The 23161-nt window shown below is 39.4% G+C and overlaps 1 protein-coding gene across 2 annotated transcripts in view; it reads left to right on the forward strand.

Moving 5' to 3' along the window:
• The window catches only part of WDFY2 (WD repeat and FYVE domain containing 2), a 47863-nt gene that overhangs the window by 10573 nt on the left and 14129 nt on the right, over positions 1 to 23161 (forward strand). For both annotated transcript variants that reach the window (XR_005554017.1, XM_039321763.1), the window contains exons 2-3: positions 10206 to 10273; positions 22042 to 22115. Coding sequence is in view for 1 of the 2 variants with exons in the window: in XM_039321763.1 (XP_039177697.1) it covers positions 10206 to 10273; positions 22042 to 22115 (142 nt within the window). In the remaining variant the exon portion in view is untranslated. The remainder of the gene's footprint in view (positions 1 to 10205; positions 10274 to 22041; positions 22116 to 23161) is intronic.

Raw genomic sequence — 23161 nt, forward strand, 5'->3', positions numbered from 1 at the left:
AATTTTCTCCCTTTTGAATATTTGCGGCTGAGCCACATGGACGATTTCCACGTTTGTTTCCTGAATGCGTCGGATTGCAAATAGTAACGAATGATGTGTCTTTTAGGAGAAGATTATTGACATTGGCAAGTTTTGAAGGGTTTGTTGGTCATCAGAACAATGCTAGAAATGATGTCCACAGAAATCTGTCATCTAAAAAAGAAAGAAGTTACCATAATGACAGAATGGTAAAGACAGAAGATGGAGCCAGCAGTTCATATAAGGTGGGGGAATCATGTGGTCCTTGCCTAAAGACCACTTTTGATTAGAGATGGGAATTAATCCCTATTAGCATAATTAAGCACTGCTGGCCACTACTCCCTCCCCCCTCTCTCACACACACACACCCACATGCACGCGCGCACACACACCTACACACCCACCCACGAACAAAAGACAAACAATTCTCTATCTCTCCCCACATCTAGGCCACCTTGAACTGTGACATTTTGTGGCGGCACTGAGCCTGGGCCTGAAATGGAGTCCTAGTCCTTCACTTCAGTTCTTGTACCATTGCTGCCATTCAGAAAGGCTGCCTCTCGCTGTTCCCCAAGGGGCACGAGCCTTGGGGAACGGTGGGTTTGCCTCATGGCCTAGCTCTCTCCGGAAAATTGTGTGAGAATAGGGCCAGGGCATGCTTTCGAGAATAGTTGATGTTGGATGTTGGCGAGTGCAAGCGTGTCAACCAAATCATTGTGTATCACCTTTGATACGAATGTCAGAGATTTGCCCTCCCTGCTCTAAATCGTGCATGATGCCAATTGCTGTTAGAGCCATGAAGTTGCTGTAACCTTTTTCTCCTCCTCAGAATGAGAGCATTGTGACTGTATGAAGCATTGTTGTCCAGGTGAGGCAGACAAAGGCTCATGACTGACCTTGGTCTCTGGGAAGGGTTGGTCTCTTTGCCAAGTTTGGAAATAGCATACTGTACAAATTCTTTGTTACTTCCAACTGACTGCATGAAATGAAGCTGATTTTTCTTATTCAATATAACAGAGAGATCCCCCTCATTAGTAGTCAGTGGTTACAGAAGAAGGCTTTTATTATATCCTGGGCAGCCAGATAGAAATGACAGTTGCAGGATTTAATGTTGCTTCTTTGACCTTACAATTCCATTTGGAAGATTGAAACCTGGCTATGTTGGATAGCTGTGTATCATATGTAAAGCTGCAGACTTTGCTGATAATGTAAAAAAACGAAGATTGTTATCTAGCAGAGCAAATTGGTCAAATTTGGTATCTAGGTTTCTTGTTTCTCCTAAGATGCAGGCAGCACGCAAAACCATGCACCCTCCAGTCCGTGGAAAAACCTCTTTCCACAGAAACAGTCTCTAGTGCCCCAAAGGTTGGGGACCTCTGTCCTAACTGATTCCTTCCTTCCTCTTTCGGTGCCTACATTTGTGTTTGTGTTTCTCCTAACATTTGCATTTTCTGCCTACGATTTTTTTTTCCAAATAGAAGGGCTTCTGTTCATTTTTGTTCAGTTTTCATTCAATACAAAACTGCATTGTAAAACTAGAAAAGTACAAATGTATTAGCTTGAGAAATGCTTATGTCATGGACACATTTCCTTTGTTCGCTGAATGTTACTTTCAGAGGTGGTGTAGTGTTCCCCCCCCCTCGGTGTGGGTTATCTGCAGACAGAAATATAAAGCACATTTCTTTTACATCAAGAAACTGCATATTCACAGGCCAGACCATTTTAACGCTAAAGTCCTTAGCTTGGATAGAATTCTGGGTATGGACAAAAGGTTCAACCCTCTGTTGGAAGGTAGCATTGAGAAGCCATGAAAATCGATTTAGCCCCTTACATTGCTTTTTTTTTTTTTTTTTTTTAATAATCAGTCTGTCTAGCCAGGATATCAGACTATTATTCTCTGGGAGAGAATTGTGTTCATGAGACTTATTTCGGCTTTTACAGCCTCTTTATTGATCCAATTGAGAGAAGCAGGGCATAAATAAGAGAAAATCCATACCTGCGTTCTCTTCCGTATGAATATTCAAAATATTGTTGTGGAATCCACAATTTAAGGAATGTAATCCCTAAAGATAGTTAGCTGAAGCTTAAATCAAAAGCTGACACTTTGCTGATGCAAAATATTATCAAGGAAATTATTTGGCATGGTTTAGCTATAATTTTTACAGGGTTACTTTCTTCATTGATGGTAGCAATACGTTTTGCTTCAAAAGAGAGTTGCAATAATATTTATAGATAGTCCTTGCTTACCTGTACCTCGCTAATTGTTTGTGTAGTAACTGTTTGAAGATACGACAGTACTGAAGAAATGGTAGTTATGCCCGGTCCTCAAAGTTATAACCATTGCAGTGCCCCCTCAGGCACATGATCAAAATTTGGGTGCTTAGCAAGCTGCCCATATTTACAGCCATAGCAGGAGCTTCAATTCCTGCCACCTATCCGTCTCCTCCCCTCCGCCCGGCTCTGCTTTTTTGGCTGCCTTGCACTCTGCCACTGCTGCCTGCAGCCCCCCCATCCCCATCTGGCCTTTACCCTCTTCTTCCTCCTGCTGCTGGCCAGGATCAGGTGAGGGGAAAGTCCACAGGACACAGTAGTGGTGCGGGTGGCATCTCCTTGGATGGAAGTGGTGGCCAGCAGTGCTTAATTATGCTAATAGGGATTAATTTCCATCCCTAATCAAAAGTGGTCTTTAGGCAAGGATCACATGATTCCCCCACTTTATATGAACTGCTGGCTCCATCCTCTGTCTTCTCCTCAGCTGGGCCCAACAAGTTCCTGCCCCCTTGCCATGCTCACCTCACATGTCCCAGGGCTGCCCCCTTGCTCATGTCTGGATTCCTCCTGGCCAGCAGTGGCAGAAGAAAATGGCAAAGGTCAATTGGGGGCAGCATTGCTAGGATTTGTGGGTGAAGAGCAGGGTGGCCAAAAGGTCGGAGATGATGGGGAAATAGGCAGGTGAAATGAGTTAAAGTGAAGGCAAGCACGACAAGGCAGCAGAGCTTCGTCTGGAGAAGGGAGCTTGCCAGGCCCAGCCAGGGAGGTGGAGCAGAGCAGGAGAAGCTTGAAGACCCATCTTACAATGGCATAATCCTCAACTAATGATGGCAATCCTAGTTAGGATCATTAAGTGAGGACTACCTGCATAGTCTTTGTAGCTTTCAGCCATAAAAACAGGAATCTCCGTTTCTCAATGGCTGCATTTCTTCAGGCACAATCCTTTGGAGACCTATTGATGGGTAAGGCTGAAGGAAGCAGGATACATGTTTGGGGCCACAAGGTGGTAGAATGGCCTCTTCTGCACTGCCTCCTTCTCACACTCCCAACTAGCAGGGGAGGGACAGATTGCTTTTCTGGTAAAACGAATTGTATTCTTATAGGGTACTTTTGAAAAAAAGGCACAGGCTGCATACTTATTGGCACTTATTGTGTTGTTCTTAGCCTGCTAAATTTGAATGTGTTCCTATGCTACGACCTGTCCTTTGATTATATCTTTCACTGTTCATTCTTTCCTTGTCTACCTCTGGATTTATGCAAGTTTGGGCTTGCTAAGTCCTGTTGCTGCTTGGATACTCATTATACAATAGTCAAGGGTGGGAGGTTCTAAATGGCATGGTTGAAATGCTGTCTGTTGTAAATAAAGTTGAAATAAGCGGCTTGATCTGTGTTTCTCAGGGATCCATTAGGCCTGATCTTAAAGAAGATAATTTACTTCTGCAACTGTCCCTAGGTTGGGCTGCAGAAATAAAACATATTGATCTCTTTGATTTCTCTTTTGCTAAGTTACTTAAAGTAGTTTTAATTGAGAAGTTTGGAGGTTGTGATAGAGGAAAAGTTAAGTGGTTCATGATTCTGTGGTATGTGTACTTCTTCTTAAGAAGAGAAGTATATTATAGCCCATCCTCATGGAAACTTACTGAATGACTGGATCAACCACCTTCTCAGTTTAACCTATTTCACAGCGTTGCTGTGTGATTAAAAAAAAGAAGAGGAAGCACTATGTAATTTATCTTGAGCTCCTGAGGAAAACATGGGATATATATCCGAGAAATCAATAAATGCATAAATTCTGGATAAAAAGAAAACATTTATTGGCTGTTCCCTAGGATCTCCCCATCTCTTCTGGAGATTTACTAATGATTTCATCCTATGAAATCTAAGGCCAGGAAATTCCCCTCAAATTCTCTAACATCTAGAGTTGCTAGACTTTTGAAATGTTTGATTTTGGACAGTGTCAATACATCAGACATTTTTCATCCATAAGTTCATCTTTCAGGCCTCTCTAGAAGTTGCCAATTCCTTTGTATCATACAGTTCTTGGGGAAATACATAAAGTGCAATATTCCAAAAACCTGCTCTCCATGGAGCATTATCACCTACTTTCAATCTTTACAACCTTTTCAGTCTACTAGTTCTGAGAATCAGGCGATGGGAGTGTCAAAGAAAGAATGTTGTATTGTGTCCTGTGAGAGCTTCATTGTGGCTGCTTCATTAAGGAATTGATGTTCTGTCTTTCTTCTCTGAAAAGTTGCTATATAGATCTGGAAACATAGGGAAAAGGAGTATGAAGCATGTTAATGGCTACCAACTTAGAGTTTTAAAAAGTTGTACTGCTTCGTCTTTATCATTTGAGATGCCTGCAGTGGAAGCAAATATAGAAATGGAAAAAAAGTGTCTCCTCAAATACCATATAAAAGAATAATAACCAAAGCTTTTTCTGACAATGGCAACATCTTTCCATTGAAAAAGGGGTATCTGTCAGGCAATTAGATTTAGTAATAGTAATAGTAGTAAAGTTGGAAGGGACCTTGGAGGTCATCTAGTCCAACCCCCTGCTCGGGCAGGAAACCCTACACCATTTCGGACAAATGGCTGTCCAGTCTCTTCTTAAAAAATTCCAGTGTTGGAGCATTTACTGCTTCTGGAGGCAAGCTGTTCCACTGATTAATTGTTCTCACTGTCAGGAAGTTTCTCCTTAGTTCTAGGTTGCTTATCTCCTTGATTAGTTTCCACCCGTTGCTTCTTGTCCTGCCTTCAGGTGCTTTGGAAAATAGCTTAATTCCCTCTTCTTTATGGCAGCCCCTGAGATATTGGAATACTGCTATCATGTCCCCCCTTGTCCTTCTCTTCGTTAAACTAGACATACCCAATTCTCGCAACCGTTCCTTATATGTTTTAGCCTCCAGTCCCCTAATCATCTTTGTTGCTCTTCTCTGTACTCTTGCTAGAGTCTCAACATCTTTTTTACATCGTGGTGACCAAAACTGGATGCAGTATTCCAAGTGTGGCCTTACCAAGGCATTGAAGAGTGGTATTAATACTTCACATGATCTTGATTCTATCCCTCTGTTAATGCAGCCTCGCACTGTGTTGGCCTTTTTGGCAGCTGCAGCACACTGCTGGCTCATATTTAAGTGATTGTCTACTAGGACTCCGAGGTCCCTCTCACAGTTACTACTATTGAGCATTGTGCCACCTATGCTGTACTTGTGCATTTGGTTTTTCTTGCCTAAATGTAGAACCTTGCTTTTTTCACCATTGAATTTCATTTTGTTAGTTAGTGCCCAGTGTTCAAGTCTGTCCAGATCCTTCTGTATCTTAAGCCTGTCTTCTGGAGTGTTGGCTATTCCTGCCAGCTTGGTGTCATCTGCAAATTTGATGAGTTCCCCATCTATCCCTTCATCCAAATCGGTGATGAAGATGTTGAAGAGTACTGGGCCCAGAACAGAGCCCTGGGGCACCCCACTACACACTTCCCTCCATATAGATGCAGTTCCATTGAGGACCACTCGCTGAGTACGGCCGGTCAGCCAGCTACGGATCCATCTGGTGGTGGTTCTGTCTACCCCACATTTGTCTATCTTGTCAAGTAGTAGGTTGTGATCTACTTTATCAAATGCCTTACTGAAGTCCAAGTAAATTATGTCCACAGCATTCCTCTGATCCACTAATTTTGTCACTTGGTCAAAGAATGCAATAAGATTTGTCTGGCATGATCTGTTTTTGACAAACCCATGTTGGCTTTTAGTAGAGACTTTGTTTGTCTCTAGGTGTTCGTTGATTCGTTTTTTCTGTGTCAGTTCCTTGTTTCCTTTCAAGAAGGGGCAATGCCCCCATTTGCTCATTTCCTGTTTGTTCCAGCTTGTCAGTATTCATGTACTCTTCCCATCCTACACTTGAGCAGATATGTGAAAAGGGAAGGGGCCTACCCACAATTGCAGTGAGGTACAAATTGCTTAATTGTAGAAGAAGGTATGTATCCACTGACATAGCCCTTGGCAAATAAATAAATAAGCAGAGCAATAAAATACAAAACTTTTAACAAAGAATTTTATACACCAGTAATTTGCTAGAAAAAAATGCCACAATTGCTTGTTAGTTAGTTCATCAATTAACAACCTGGCCATTCTTTTTGAATGGAAAAACCCCAGAAAGTTTTTCCCTACCTATCCTTACTTAGATTGTTGTTTGAAATTGTTGATGCAGCTTCACTATTATCAGTTTCCCAATTTTTGGGTGTTTGCACTATGGCTTTATATTAACTTGTGAACCACCAACTTAACAAAATTGAATTATTATATGTTGATTAAGTTTAAATTAAGTACTAATTGCAGACTTTTAATTTTGTATTTTATTACAGTGCTTTCAACACTGTTTTTGAAAGAACGCATAGTTTTTGAAAGAATGCAAAAATCATGGGGTTAAAAAGACATACCAGTCCAGTAAACTAATAAAGCAACAACAGGGTATTTTGAAAAGGAAACGCAAACATGAGACCAAAAGATCAGATAGAAGACAAATTTACCGTTTTCCTGAAGTGAAGGCTTAATCTGATAGTGAAAAGTTGGAGCATTTACTGAAATAGGAAAATGGGGCAATGAGAGTGGAAAAGAAAAGATGTGCTGACTTGAAAAGAACTAATATCCCGTATTTGTTGTACTCAGTACATTTAATTAACTCACATCTGAGGGCTAATGCTACAAAGGTTACTTTTTTAATTTATTAAATTTCTGGTTTATAATTTCAGCTGGGGGATTATCATGTATCTCCAAGTAAATTCTGGGCTGAAGAGTACATAAAACTAACAATAATCTACAGTTCTTGGACCATTTTTTGCTCCATACAGCTGCTGGCTTTCCTAGCTAAAGGATTCCAGATGTTGTTTTGTTTTTTCAAATATTATTTATTGAAATGTTATTAATGCTCAGTGATATTGCTTAATAGATATGTAATCCTGAAAGTAATACATAAATAACTGTAATACGTACATAAATAAAATTAAAAGACTCTGGCATATGATAATGCTAGGGACAACCTATTGCATGGGTCCCCAACCCCTGAGCCATGGCCCACTCTCGGATTGTGGCCTATTCAGAACTGGGCCATGCACACAGCTCAACTCATGCAAGTCAAACTACATATGTGCGTGCACCAGCCTGCCACTCACACAAGTCAAGCTGTATGCGCATGCGCTGGCTTGCTACTCACAGCCCAGTTCCCCTCTCCCCTCCCCCCCAGCCAGGCCGCCAAGCCGCAAAGGGTGGAGACCACTGACCTATTACTTTCAGCAGGCTGGGAATTTGGGAGTTACTTTCCCATACAGCTATGGGCATAAATTTGGAGAAAACTGCAATAGACCCAATAAATTAAAGATGGCAATTACTGGAAAATGTGCTGATTAACATTCAAAAGTCAGTATGTAGATAAGAAACATACATAGGCTGTTGTCTTTCTGCATCATTTTTTTTTACTCTAGCTCATTCCTTCAGAACAATTTTACATACAGTAGATGTGTTTTTGGAGATTTGTGTACTCAGGCATTAAGTAAAGGTTCTCCCTGAGAATAATATGCATTTTCCCCAAGCTGGTTTTTCTGGTTTGTAGTCCCCTGATTTGTTTTTCTCCCCCTGAAGCCAGTAGCTGCTTGTTTGTTTTATTCAACCATAGATAGAGGAAAGAAGCTAATTCTGAACATTAAATATAATTCTTAAAGTATATTTTTCCCCAATGGCTTGCAGTTGGTAGATATGCAAAAGAAGAAAGGTAACGGTGGAGGAAAACAAGGAGGATAAGAATAAAAGGCCTGCAGAGACAGATTTTGGAAAGTGGTAGTCAAACAACAGTTTATCACTATTGTAACTTTTTTTTCCATTCTATTCCCCACCCCACCCAATCTATCAAATTTATATGGCCACCCATGACACAAGAAATGGCTACTAATACTGACTATTCTAGAGATGGCCAGATATTGGTAGCCCAAAGTTATTCATGTAAATTGCTTTGAAAGAATTTTGTATGCATTAAGGGTTCTTTATTATTAGTGTTTGCTAAATTTTAATGAAATATTAGATCTTTGCCTCTGAAAAGGCAAAGAAAATTGATTTAATAATTACGCAAATATCCAGATAGCAGCCCCTAGGTTGCTAGGATCCAAAAATTAATAACACTGCTTCCTGTGATGGTTTATTTAGGCCATTTCACCAGTAGTGGTTTATTATGCCTTCATTGTACCATACAACCGTCTCTGAAGTGCCTGACCTCAAAATTACTTTTGCATGATTCTAAAAGATGCCACAGGTCTCTAGAGGGGAAATGTAATCATAAATGCTACAGGAATGAACGTTACAATTTCATTTCAATTGTGATACATTTAGTTATACCAAGCCAAAACCAAGTAAGCCACGTGTGCTTTCTGAAATCCAGTTATTGGGATCTGGAAAACATTATTTATGGGCTTTTGTGATGTCAGGGTCAGGTCTGCATGTGTATGTGGGGTGGGCAAATGAGACCTTTGTAAAATAGGTTATTTTACAACATTTTGAAGATTGACAATGCACAAGCTTTAGCTTGAAAGTACATAATATTGACACAAATAGCATTATCAGTAGTATTATGAGCAGACGTATTCCCTGTGCTTGCCAAGTGACTTTTTTTTAATGCTTCCTCTGTTCTTCATATTCTGATAAAATCTTTTCTTTCAACTCTTATCGCTTATAGGAATAAAAGCCTTCTGCATTTATGCAGCATTAAAATTAGGGTGTGTTTGTTTTTATTGGCTGACTAAAAATAACTGAATGTATGATAAACTGGAAAAACTTCATTAGTTCAAAAAATAAAATGAGGGAAGGAATGCAGGATCAATATTATTCTCTACTTCAACTGAGTGCTAGATCTAAGTCAGTGGTGACGAACCTATGGCATGGGTTCTAGAGGCAGCACTCGGAGTCCTCTCTGTGGGCACACGTGCCGTTGCCCCAGACTTGCCTCTGCCCATGACCCCCTCCTCACCAGCAGCTCCCCTGGAGGAGAGTCACCCCCGAGCGTGGCCTTTGCGGAGCAGCGCAGCCAAGGACATGGAAGCCAGGCAGCGTAGACAAGACTCTGCCCTCATGCCCCAACATGCACAGTTGATGCTGCGGGGCACGGGCAGAGGGCATGGCTACTATGGTGCTGCTGGGCTGCCTGGGCGATCTGCGGCGGGCCCTCGGGGCTGTGAATAGCCCTGCGGGCAGGCAGAGTGGGGCGGAGCGGGGGCGGGGCAGGGAGTGGAGCGGGGGTGGGGCAGGGGGTGGGGCAGGGCCAGGGCCAGGGTCTCTAAAAGGTTCGCCATCACTGGTCTAAGTCATGGCTGCAGTTTCTGCTTTAGTACAGGTAATCCTTCACTTACAAAAGTTCGCCTAGTGACTGTTTGAAGTTATAGCCACATCAAAAAAAGTGACTTAACAACTATTTTTCACACTTATGACCGTTGCAGCATCCCCATGGTCATGTGATTTATATTCAAATGCTTGACAACTGACTCACATTTATGATGGTTGCAGTGTCCCGGGGTCATGTGATCACCTTTTGCAACCTTCTGACAAGCAAAGTCAATGGGGAAACTAGATTCATTTAACAACCATGTTACTAAGTTAACAACTGCAGTGATTCACTTAACAAATGTGGCAAGAAAAGTCACAAAATGGAGCAAAACTCACTTAACAAATTTCTCACTTAGCAACATAAATTGTAGGCTCAATTGTAGTGGTAAGTCGAGGGCTATCTGTAGAAGGTACAAGGTGACCAATTCTCATTTCATTCCTTCAGAAATCTTGATAATTAACTTCTCATAGTTAGAACTTTTCAATTTACTTTCTGAGACATTTTTCATTATTGAGAAATATTTGAAAATGTCCTATCCTTTTCCTTTGCAGAACGGTTCGGGTCTGGATGAAGAGAGATAATGGTCAATACTGGCCAAGCATCTACCATACAATGCCATGTAAGTATTTTGTGATGTAAAATATTATTTTCCTCTTTATTTTTTCTCTCTGCCTTGTTTTGCACTTAAATGTTAGGAATTCATGGTTAAACAGGGCTTAACATTTGGATTTTCAGTAACACAAGATTTTCAATTTGTTCTTTTCTGACATTCTAAAAATATTCTAAAGAAAATATTAATAGGAGAATAAACTAATAAGTGGTGGTTCTGTTAAATTGTACGACAGACTAGCTGGCCTTAATGGTACCTCAAAAACATGAAACGTGGCTCTCAAACATAGTGGTGCAGATGTAGATGCTAACAGGCTTCTGCAAAAGATGGAACCAGTTTAAACTTGTAACAAAAAGAGACATTTCTTATTAGAGCTTTCTGGGAAAGGAGCATGGTTGATTTGTATAGGTAAGTAAGGCATGAAGCCAACAGACTGAATGAAAACAGTTTATAAATTCAGTCATGTGGCTTTATAGGCAATATTGATTTGTATAAATGAGGAATATAGCATGTGGGGAAAGTTGCATAAATAGCTCTGAGTATATTTAGATTTAGCTGAAAAATTGATTCCTGTTCTTTTTCTTGTTTAAAACTGGAAATACGGACAGTCTAAATAGACATCCAATACCTTGAAAATATTAGAAATCCAAAAAGTTGTAACAAGGGTGAAATATTTCTGATTTGGAGATGGCTATCAGTTTAATTAATCTGACATGGAAATAATCAAACAGTGCATAGCTAAAAAGTATGTTAATATTAAGGTGACCAACTTTTTTACAATGAAAAGGAGGACACAAATAAATTGAAGAAAAAATATCGTAAATAAAAGAAACATTTATTGCAACAATAATACAGACTACTTGCATCTGCAAAGTTTGCCAGCCGGGTGTTTTGGCACGCTGAGCAGCAATTCCTATTGGCTTTCAAAAGCCAATAGTGGGAGTAGCACAGCTCATGTAAAAGTTGAAAAAAAAAACCATCAAAAAAAGGTGCCGGAACACCGTTCTGAGCGTTCTATGAGGGGGAAAAAAAGCCCTGCAGATTAGTCTTCAAATATCGAAAAGGAGGACATGAAGGAGGACACTTTTTGAGGGAGGACAGAACTTACAAAAGGAGGACTATCCCCCCTAAAGGAGGACGGTTGGCCACCTTAGTTAATATGTATGTATTGCTTGATATCTTTGATAATTTTAATTTCTCGAGACAAAAAACAGATCAACTTGATCTAAAACATTCATAGCTGTGACTTGTAGCTAAGAAATTACCCCGAAATGTTCATTGGATTTATATCTTGCCTGTATTCACGTCTAGGTTTGTACTGCATCTCAGCAGCTGTCAGAAAAAGATGCAAAGCATTAGAACAGATTGTGAGAACTCCTGGCCTTAGAAACAATTCACGTGTTGGCAAACATGAGCTTATTAATTTGCTTGACCCTGATCTAATCTTTCATTATGAAATGATAACTGTGCCACCTTCAGGTAACCCTGTCATAGAGTCTAGTAGTCACAAATAACTCTAGGAATCACTTCTAGCTCTGAGTTTGGTGCTCTGATTTTCTGGATGCCTTGTTTCCTCTCCTGGCTTTGTGTGGTTAGTTCTACACCTCTTGTTCTTCTGTTATGCTTTGAGGTCTGTTTTGTTTCCCCTCGGGCTGTTTTGATTTGGATTCAAGAATCTGAAAAGTTTTGTTTTCTGTCGCACTTGTGGTTGACAACTTTCAGGCCTAAGAGTTAAAATATACCAGGTTCGTGATCAGTCCCTGCATGTTCTTGTGGTGTAAGTAGGTGGCGTTTTGGAAGCCACAACATTCCTTCCCTCTTGCTCTCGCTTCTGATCTACAAGCTCTTTCTGAATTTTATCCAATATCCTTTTTGTCCAGCTAAAGGTAGACTGTGCATTTCATTCCACATCTCTGCAAGGTTTTTCAGAATCGCTTGTCATTCTCTTCTTCCTAGGGCTAAGAGAAATTTCACTGAGCTGGCTTTGTGCCTAATGTGGGACTACAACTCATAATCTCCCAGTTTCTAGCTTGGTGCTTTAGTTTAACCCAAGGGTAGGCAACCTTGGCTCTTTTATGACTTGTGGACTTCAACTCCCAGAATTCCTGAGCCAGCATGGCTGGCTCAGGAATTCTGGAAGTTGAAGTCCACAAGTCATAAAAGAGCCAAGGTTGCCTACCCCTGGGTTAAACTAACCCAGGTTTAACCATTATACCAGACTGTTTCTCACTGTAGGTTAATATAATTTTTGGGGGGTGGGTGGGGAGGAGACCCTCAATTGAGATTTGCTTTCTTGGTCTGGGAATCTTGTCTGGAGGTGTCATCCCAATCCATATTTGCCTGTTAGAAAACTGACAGGATTTGTAACAAAGACAGGTGGGTGCCATCCTGCATAAAATATAAGATGTTTTTGACACTGCTAAAAATATAATTGTAATAAGGCAGCCTAAATTATGTATGCTTCTTTTAAAACCTATTAACAATAATGAAACATATACAACTCTCATGTCTGTTTCGTGAAGCCATAGTTTCTGACCAGGACTATAGCTGATGGACAGTTATAGATTTAATTCTGAAAAGCTGACGACATGGCACATGTTCTTCTACAATCTAATCTTTGTTCTCTATATTTGCATCTCTCACTTTTTTACACTGTTGTGCTAGGAGCCTCTGGAGAATCTGACATTCTCACATCACTGTGTATATTTGTTTTGGAAACTGTCTGTTTAATGTCTTAAACATTTAAACCACCCACCTGCCCTATCCAGCAAAATATTTGATGGTAAATAACCCAACTATTGTAGCTGACTTTGCTTTTGTTGGAAAAAAATGTGGGTTTTTCTTGAAACATTGTCAACAAAAAGACTAGGCATATTGGACTCGAGGAAGGAAAACAAATCAACATTCATAAAGGCAAGATCTTTATTAGATGAATGTAAAAATTTCCAAAATATTACAAACCCTTGAGTTTCAAGAACATATCAGCAGAGAAAAGTAAAAGGCGTGGTGGGTTCAGACAGTCTTTCCAGACTCTTCATCAGGTGGAGCTCAAGGAGGCGTGGGAATTGTCTTCTGCAGGTGTGTGCTTCAACTCTCCTCTTAGGTTGTGTTGTTTATTTTTGTGTGCCTTGGGAAGCATAGGGCAGGCTGCGTATCCTGTGTTCTGGGTCAGGTGACCAGGAAGAGAGCACAGCATGGAGCATCCTTTTAGATGCTGAAGCAGGGGGAGGATTATTTCTGGATATTTTTCTCAATTTTCATTTGCCAGCTCCTCCTCCCACAGCAAATTTGGTCCCACGCTGTTCGGTTTCTGGAAAGTTATTTTGCTGACAGACAGGCAGTCAGATTCCTGGCCTTCTTTACAGAGTTTCTTTCCAACATTTCCTTATGTTGGAAGGAATAAAATGGAAGGAGAAAGAAAAAATGTGGCTCATCTCCGACTCCGCCTTCCGAAATTGCACTGCTACATAGAAGAGTAGAGAGCTTGAAGACGTAACGTCTCGTCGTATTTAGTTCCTAAGCAGAGTTAGATTGTACTAGTTCTTTTCCCATTTAGGACAGGTAGTCCTTGACTTATGACCACGATTGAGCCCAAAATTTCCATTGTTAAGTGAGACATTTGTTAGGTGAATTTTGTCCCATTTTATGACCTTTCTTGCAACATTTGTTAAAGTGAGTAATGGTAATTGTTAAGTTAGTAACCCGGTTGTTAAGTGAATCTGGCTTCCCCATTGACTTTGCTTGTCAGAAGGTCACAAAAGGGGATCACATGACCCCGGGACACTGCAACCGTCGTAAATATGAGCCGGTTTTGCCAAGTGTCTGAATTTTGATGACATGACTTTTGGAGATGCTGCAGTGGTCGTAAGTGTGAAAAAAGGTCATAAGTTACTTCTTTTCAGTGCTGTTGTAACTTTGAACAGTCATTAAATGAATTGTTGTAAGTCAAGAACTACCTGTATTTGTTTGGAAGAAGAAAGGGAAAAAAGGTGGGTTAATTCTCTCTTTTAAAAAAAATATAAATTCCAGTTTTTAAAGTAAAAATGTTTCCATCATATGGAAGAAAACAGATTTGGTTTTGTGTGGGAAAGAGAAACCAGCTCTTTACCACATTATGTTGGTAATGCGAAGACTGGTGATTAAATTCCATTTTTTGTTTTCCACTAACTTCACTACTTTTTTTTATTTTGCCTACATACATATAATCTATTCATAGTTTGTGGTAATTTATTTACAAGTTTTTATGACTCCAAAAATTATGACAGAAATATTGTTTGATCAGTTAAAGTAAGGTGACCAACCGTCCTCCTTTAGGGAGGACAGTCCTCCTTTTTTAAGTTCTGTCCTCCTACATGTCCTCCTTTTTGATATTTGAAGACTAATCTGCAGGGCTTTTTTTTTCTCATAGAACACTCAGAACGGCGTTCTGGCATCTTTTTTTGATGTTTTTTTTTTCAACTTTTGCATCAGCTGTGCTGCTCCCCCTATTGGCTTTCGAAAGCCAATAGGAATTGCTGGTGAGCGCGCCAAAACACCCGGCTGGCAAACTTTGCACATGCAAGTTGTCTACAGCGAAGGCGAATTGGCAGGAACTTTGCACACCTCCCTGCTACCCAACTACACCATCTCCTAGTTCAGCGGTTCTCAACCTGTGGGTGGCGACCCCATTTGGGGTCGAACGACCATTTCACGGGGGTCACCAAACAATGCAGTCCGCCATTTTTTTCCCCTTTTCCTTAGCTGTGCTACTCCCTTTTATTCTATTGGCTTTTGAAAGCCAATAGAATAGACTCTCTTGAATAGAGTCTAATTCTATTGGCTTTCAAAAGCCAATAGGAATTGTCCAGGCTATCTCTGCCCTGCTGAGCCCGCCAAAAGCCCCAGTCTGCAAATGGTGCTACAAGTTGTCTGCAGCGAAGGCGAGCTGTCTGAAAGCTTCCACCCCTCCCTGCTGAGCAACTACTAAAAATGTAAGTAAAAGAGGGCCAGAGGTAGGAGGCCGGTGGGCGCAGGGAGGGTTGCTGGCGTGCTTGGGGCCCGGCGGGTGCCTTACCTCCCTTGGGCTGGGCCAGCTGGTGGCCCAGCCGGTGGTCGCCCTGCGCCGTCGCTTGCCAGCTACGCCTCGGCTGGCAAAGGGGCGGCACCACACATGCGTGGCGCTCCCGGGCAGGGAAAGTCCTCGACTTACGATCGGTTGGGTAGTCCTCGACTTACGGCCAGTTGGGTAGTCCTCAACTTACGACCGGTTGGGGTCACGGCATTAAAAAGGTTGAGAATTACTGTCCTAGTTAGTCCCGAAGATACCTGGAAGAGACTAACTTCCATTTAGGGATGGAAAAATCAAAAAAGAGGAAATGCCATTTCAACAATAAATAGAATAAGGAATTTCCATTCATCACATCAAAGAAGGATAACATTGTTTTCTGCAATATTTGCAGCAGAGAATTTTGTATTGCAGTTGGGGGCAGAGCAGCTATTACGAAACACTTGACCACCAAGAAAGATAAGCAATCATCAGATGCATCTGCTTCCAGTTGTAAAATAACAAGTTTTTTTAAAACTTCAAAGTATTCTAAAGATGAAAAAATAGTTAGCTGCAATGGAGGGAACATTTGCATTCCATACCATACCATAATTCACAATCAAAGTTTTCGTAGTATGGATTGTACAACTAAATTATTGAAAAATGTTCATGCGCCAAGACAAAATGCGAGGCTATTATTAAATCAGTATTTAAAAATTACTGTGACAAAATACTTACAGAAGACTTGGAAACTGCAGCATTTGTAACGGTTTTATCTGATGCATCCAATCATAATGAAACTAAATTGTATCCAATACTAATAAGATATTTTAATGTTACCAAGGGCATTCAAATAAAAATTTTAAATTTAGAATCCATTGAGGACGAAACTGCTGAAATTTTGTCAAACCATCTATACAGAGTAATAAATGAAAATAATTTGAAATCCAAAGTTGTTGCACTAACAGCTGATAATACAAACACAAATTCTGGTGGGTGAAGACACAAAGGGGTGAATAATGTGTATGTAAAATTACAAGATTTACTCCAAAAGAAAATACTAGGAATAGGTTGTAATGCACATATTTTATCAAATGCAGTCAACACGGCGTCATGTGCCATGCCAATTGATGTAGAAGTAATAATAACTACAATTTATTTGTATTTTAGTTGTTTTACCGTTTGTGTGGCTACTTTAAAACAATTTTGTGAAGAAGTGAATGTTCAATACAAAAAACTTTTAGGATATTCAAACGTTAGATGGCTTACTCTAACACCTGCTATAGAGCGTGTTTTACAATTATTTGATCCTCTCCATTCATATTTTTTAAGTTTAGACAAATGTCCTAAAATCCTGGAATCGTTTTTCAATAATGAAATATCTGAGATATTAATGTATTTTGTACATAATCAAACATCTATTTTTCACAAAATGATTCAAAAGATTGAAAGTGAACACATTTCAGCTACAGAAGTTAGTCTTATTTTGAATGACTTTATCCTTCAATATAAAACTTGATTTGAAGAAAAATTTCTTCCTTTAGTTATAAAAAGAAAATTGTCAGACTTAGAGGAATCAAATCCAGGCATATCGGAAAAGTTTATCAAAGAGCAGAATTTTTACCAAACATATTTTCAATATATCGAAGAATGGTCTGAAACAAACATCACAGGAAATAACAGTTTCAATGGTGTTTTTTGACTTCATCACAAGTATATTGGACAGATATTGAATCTTGTGTTGAGTTTTTATCTAAAGAAATGCCGGACATTAAAATAGACGACAATTGTCTCTTTGAAGAAATTACAAGACTGAATGTATTTTTAAATTCTGAAAAATTAATACAATGGGAAAATAAACACGTTGAAATTGATAAAAGATGGGTGGAAGTATTCAGCCATTTCAAAAATGAACATATTCCATCTGAAAATTTATTTATTCTTGTTCAATTTACGTTGTGCTGTCCTGGAACTAATGCAGCAGTTGAAAGGGTTTTTTCAATTGTTAATGATGTTTGGAAAAGTGAGAAATCAAGACTGAATGTTGATACTCTAGCTGCAGCACTTGCCATAAAATTCAGTATGAAGGATATTTCTTGTTCAGATATTTCCAATATATTGTTAGAAGATGATAATTGACAAAAATATTAATTCAATGGAAAAGTACTCATTTAAATAATAATTAATAGGCATGTAAGCATAATTAATATAAAATGTTATTGTTACAAATGTTTTTTATTATGCATTTATCATATTATAGTGTATTCTATATTGTTGCAACGAATAAAATGTTTCTTTTATTTACGATATTTTTTTCTTCAATTTATTTGTGTCCTTTTCATTGTAAAAAAGTTGGTCACCTTAGTTAAAGTATTACACACTTCTTTACCCTTGTCAGCTATTTGGCAACTCAGGATGCATAAAACATTTTGATGCTGCTAAGCTAACATGGGGGTAAACAATTTCCATGAATGCTAAGCCAGCAGCAAGATAATAGGTTAGTCAAAAGTGTTGTTTATACAAAATGAAAATTCTTCCTAAACTTTTTATGAACCATAACATCTGCTATATTTTCTCTTTTCATCCAGACTTTATTACTCAAATCCCAGGGTGGACAACACTTTGGTAACCAAGGGCTACTAAACATATTTCAAGGTGGAGAGGTCTATATTACCCTGTGGATGGGGCTCAGTTTTGAGACAATCTTTATTTCTAAAGTTATGGGGTTTTTTTAGAACTTAAATTAAGCTGCCTTCAGTTTCTCACTGCAGATTAATAGTGTTTTTAATTATAAGCACTGGTTAAGAAGGAGATGTCTGCTGTAACATCACTTTAAAGATTAAATGGACTGGCACCTGCAATGAGGATTTTCAGCTTTTTGAAAGCTTATTCCAAAATGTATGACATCACTGGTACATTCTGACTGGCTAATCAGGGATGTATAGAGCCAGATATATTTATTTGCCAATCAGCAGCTGTAATTGGGTCAGATTGGGTTCTGATGATCCTTCAGAATGGAGCATTATTCCTTGTTCTGCCCCAAAATTAGTTTTTTTCAGCCCACATGTTCAGACTTAGCTTGTTTGTGGTCTGTATCCCGTCCTGCTTTGCAGTTTTATATGAAGATAATCCTTTCCCTGCCAGAAATGAAGATATAGTACACACATAGCCAACAACTCCATCTGCAAATAATAGATACAGTTCTGTATCTGTTCATCAACTGTTCAAAGTTATGATGGCACTGAAAAAAATGGTGGTTACAACTGGTCTTCGGAGTTCTGGCCATCCCGGATCTCCGCAGTCACACAGTCGAGATCTGGGCACTTGGCAGCTGGTTCACATTTACAACCAGTTGTAGCGCCCCATGATCATGTGATCACTGTTTGCAATCTTATTTGCCAGCTTTCCCAGAAAGTCATTGGGGAAGCCAGCAGAGAAGCTGTCCCCAGCTTCTGTCCCCAGCAGAGAAGCTGTCCCCAGTTCCTCTGCATTTGCATCGCCCTAGGTCAGGGGTAGGCAACCTTGGCTCTTTAATGACTTGTGGACTTCAACTCCCAGAATTCCTGAGCCAGCCACGCTGAAGGGAAAGAGAGAGGTTTCCAAGCTGAGCTATGCTGGCTCAGGAATTCTGGGAGTTGAAGTCCACGAGTCATAAAAGAGCCAAGATTGCCTACCCCTGCCCTAGGCATTCAAATATCCTGGCACAGTTTCCTCAATCCGTACTCCCCTCCCACACACTCTCCTTGAACCCTTATGCACTCTCCTCAGCCCTCATCACACCTCTTTTGCACTCTTTACTAATGACCATGGGATTTGGTTAATTCTGGCAACTGGGACTGCAGGAATTGCCTTTACTAAGCAGTGCAGTTGTGCTTTGTATCTGCATCCCTTGACAACAGAAATTCCAGTCTCAATTGCCGTTGCCGTTAGTTGTAGATAGCTTCACTCATGTATTCTAGATCCTATTCATCTTTCCGTCTAATGACTATTGGAACAGGACTGAACATTAGGATTTCAAATGGAATAAAATAATCGCTTTGAGGGGGCAACGATAGATGGCTTCTGAAATGATTAACTCTAGATGCCAAAGGCTGATATTTACATTTTAAAACGTAATTTATAATTCATTGTTGGATTTGTTATTGAAATGTTTTGCTATTGTAGTGTACACCACTGTAGGAATATCATAACATTGAAATGTTGGTAGGAAATATTTTGAAGGAATAAAACCAAAATAGTATACATGTGCATTTGTTTTTTTTATTAGAACTTTGTGAACAATAGCTATAAAACTATTTGATGATACAGCATGTATGATTTAAATAACTCTGTTCCTCATTCTGGGAAATGTCTAAATTGAGCAGTGCCAGTCCATCATTTATCTTAATACTCCTACATAATTTAATGATAGAAAATTGCTTAGAAATAGAAGTTTTTGTCAATGCATAATTTCTGGTCAATTTTTTCTTCCTAATGTTTCCCACTAGTGCAAGGTCCACTTTTTTGGAGTATTAATCCATTGGTTGCAAAATAAATTATCCTACTGGCTTGTTGCTCAAGCCTGATATTTTGCATAATTTCTAACCATAGTTTACAACAATTGTACAGTGTAATGTGGGAAAACTCATCAAGAAACAGATTCATTTAACTAGAACAACAAAAATCAGTTCCAGCTCACATATACTTTAAAGATAAATTAACTTTGAATATAATATAACTTACTGTAGATTTCCTGCATTCATCCTCAGAGGGGGTCAATTGTCGTGTCTTACAATGTGTGGGTGATTTTTTCTTGGATGTTAACACAAAACAGCTGTCTTCTATTTCTAAGCAATTTTCTGTCATTAAATTGTGTAGGAGCATTAAGATAAATCTGGAGATGATGGACTGCTCAATTTAGACATTTCCAAGAATTAAGAACACAGTTTTAGTTCTATAAGAATCCACAGGGAGAAAATGGTGTATTTCTTTTTTTATTGTTTACTGATTCTAATTTTTTCATATGGTGGCTAATATTTTACAAACCTCCCTTAGACAGAAAATGAAATAATGAGAGTATTATGGCATTTTCTGTACCAGATTATTTTTTATGTTGTTTGCCATACAACACAACCCCTTTGACAGCACTGTACTGAGTCTTGCTGGATAAGCTGGTAGGTTCTTGCAATTATAGGGTTTATTGTACCGGTATAATAATGCAAATGTGAAATGGAAATTTCCTGCTTGTATGGCATGAAGCATATCTAAGCATTAGTATGGAAAGTGCAGCCTACCAATTCAGATAGTCCTTACTTAACGATTGTCTGCTTAATGACCATCTGGAATTACAGTGGTGCTAAAAAGTAACTGTATCACTGGTTGTTGCACTTGTGGTCCAGTAATTGAAATTCAGGCACTTCACAGTTGGCGGGTATTTCCAGCCAGGAAAATGTCCTGCAGTTGTGAGATTACCATTTGTGTGCTTTACTGCCAACTTCTAACAAGCAGTCAGTGGAGAAGCTGGCAGTAAAATTGCAAATTGTGATCCCATAAAGTGACCTTAATGACTACAACGGGAGTTGGGGAGTTGCGGAAGAAGTCAGACATGGTCACGTAATGTTTTGCTTAATGACTGCATTGCTTAGCAACAGAATTGCTGCTCCATTTGTGGTTGTTAAGTGAGGACTATCTCTATATCCTGTCTCAGAGTGAGTGTGTATGGTGGGGGGAGGCGATTTGAAAATCTTTTTTTTTTTCCTTTTGGGGACAAAACAAGTAACCTAAACCTGGCATATGAAACTCATTTTATCCTTTTAAGCTCTGAACCCTCTCCCCAAATATTCCCTGGCATATCTGTGTTTGGGGTGGGCTCAGCGTATTCTGTAAAGTATTGATTATCCTGCTCCCTTTAGGGCCTTTTTGTGTAGGATAAAATGTCAACATTTAATTAGAATTTAAAACATTCAGAAGTTTCCTTTGAGTCAAACCTGACTTCTGGAGACTACATGGAAAGTTTCCTAGCAACAGCACTAAAAAGGTTGGCCAATCATTATTGCATTTTATGTTTTATTGATTAGATTGCATTTTCTTCTATTGTGAGCTTCCTAAAGCAGAGATCCCCAACCTTTTGGGCACCAGGGACCGGTTGCATGGAGAAAGGTTTTTCCATGGACCAGAGAGTGCATGGTTTTGTGTGCTGCCTACATCCCACAGATGGGACTTTGCTTGTTTGTGCAGACCGGTTGCTGGCATGCTGCAGCCCTGTACCGGTCCACAGACCGGGGGTTGGGGACCCCTGGCCTAGAGTCTCTGAGAGTCAGGTGGCTTACAGTTTAATAAATCATGACGGTTGCTCACATTGTCAGCCAGATTTTTACAGTCAGCCAGATTTTAAACAGGATTTGGCATTTTGTCCACCTATCAAGTCCTTCAGGAATCATATGATGGTCAGGTAATTAGATTAATGCATTTTATGAACAAAACACTCCTTTTCAGCCAGTCCACAGAACCCAAATATTGCTCGTCTCACACAGCTTATTCCTGTCCCAGATGTTTAGTTTTTTGGTATGGATCTCAGGGATGAATAAAGACCCTGCATATAAAATCGTTGTTGGTGAATGTTTTAAATCTACTTAAAAGTAACAGGTAGCCCATAATAGATTGTTTGCCTGTTTCTTCCCTACCGCCCACTAAATGAGCAAGAGGGACTATCTATTCTTAAGCAATGAAATAAGGGAGTTCAGTGTCATAACGTATTACTTTTTTTTTTTTATAGCCCCTTGTTCCTGCATGTGTGTTAACCCGGAAACAAGAAGAGTATCTGTTGGTCTTGACAATGGTACAGTCTCAGTAAGTACATATAATCAAGACTTCTGGTTAAGAATTGAATTCCTGGAGTTGCAAAACTCAATTGAAATATGGTTTTGAGTAAGGATTATAGCTCCACACTAGACCACATGAGTTGCATGCAAAGGTTTCTGGTTTACTGTTTTGTTATAGACAAATAAGCCTGTAAAAGGCTTTCAAGTTTTGAGAACTGCTGGACTTCAACTCCCAGCTGAGCCAGATGATGGTAAGGGATACTGGGAATTGTAGTGGATCAAGAAGGCCATAATTCCTCTCTCTTAAATGTAAGTAGTACTGAGGTGAGGCAGACATATGTTGAATAGATTGCTACATAGATTACTACCTGAATACATTTTTTTTGAGAAAAGACAAACAAGGGTGCTTGGATTTGGCCCTGCTGTGTATTCTGCATCTTTGGCAGTTATGATCATGTTCTCAGACTCTGGAATGTTACCCGATACTTGTGTAATGTTAATATTGGTGATTTAAATGTAAGGTCTTGGTGAGATACAGCTATCATTGGGGAAGGAATGAAGCCATTAGCCAAACGTGAATTAAATTAATTAAATTATTAATAGGGTTTCTGCTTCTCCTTTTCATGCATTGAAACTTTAGAGCAATCAGACAGAACCATGCATAATTAAAAATGAATGGGTAGCAATGCTGTTAACGGGGCCATTAAATTGGAGACAAAACTGCTGCAAAATGTAAAAGCAGCATCCTTTAAAAAGAAAGTTAAAAATAATACAAAAAAAATAACTTTCATATGTTCCACTCAGTTGGCAGCCAAACATCTCTATGCCTGATCCTTTCAATTCATGCTTCTGAAACATTCTTCCCTTAACTCATTGTGGTAAAATTGTATTAAAGGTGCAATCCTATGTATGTCAGAAGTAAACCTCTTTACAGCAAATTAGATTTATACAATTATGTGAAGAATTTCAGGCTGATTGCTATGATACAGGTGTGTTTTTTTAAAGAAAAAATTATCAGGTTACAAAACATAGCTCTGAGGGTGAGGAGGAAAAAACCAAGCAAAATCAACTGTC

This window comes from Crotalus tigris, unplaced genomic scaffold (genome assembly GCF_016545835.1).
Source record: "Crotalus tigris isolate CLP2741 ecotype Arizona unplaced genomic scaffold, ASM1654583v1 scf7180000023827.205595, whole genome shotgun sequence".
In the NCBI taxonomy this organism is placed as follows: Eukaryota; Metazoa; Chordata; class Lepidosauria; order Squamata; family Viperidae; genus Crotalus; species Crotalus tigris.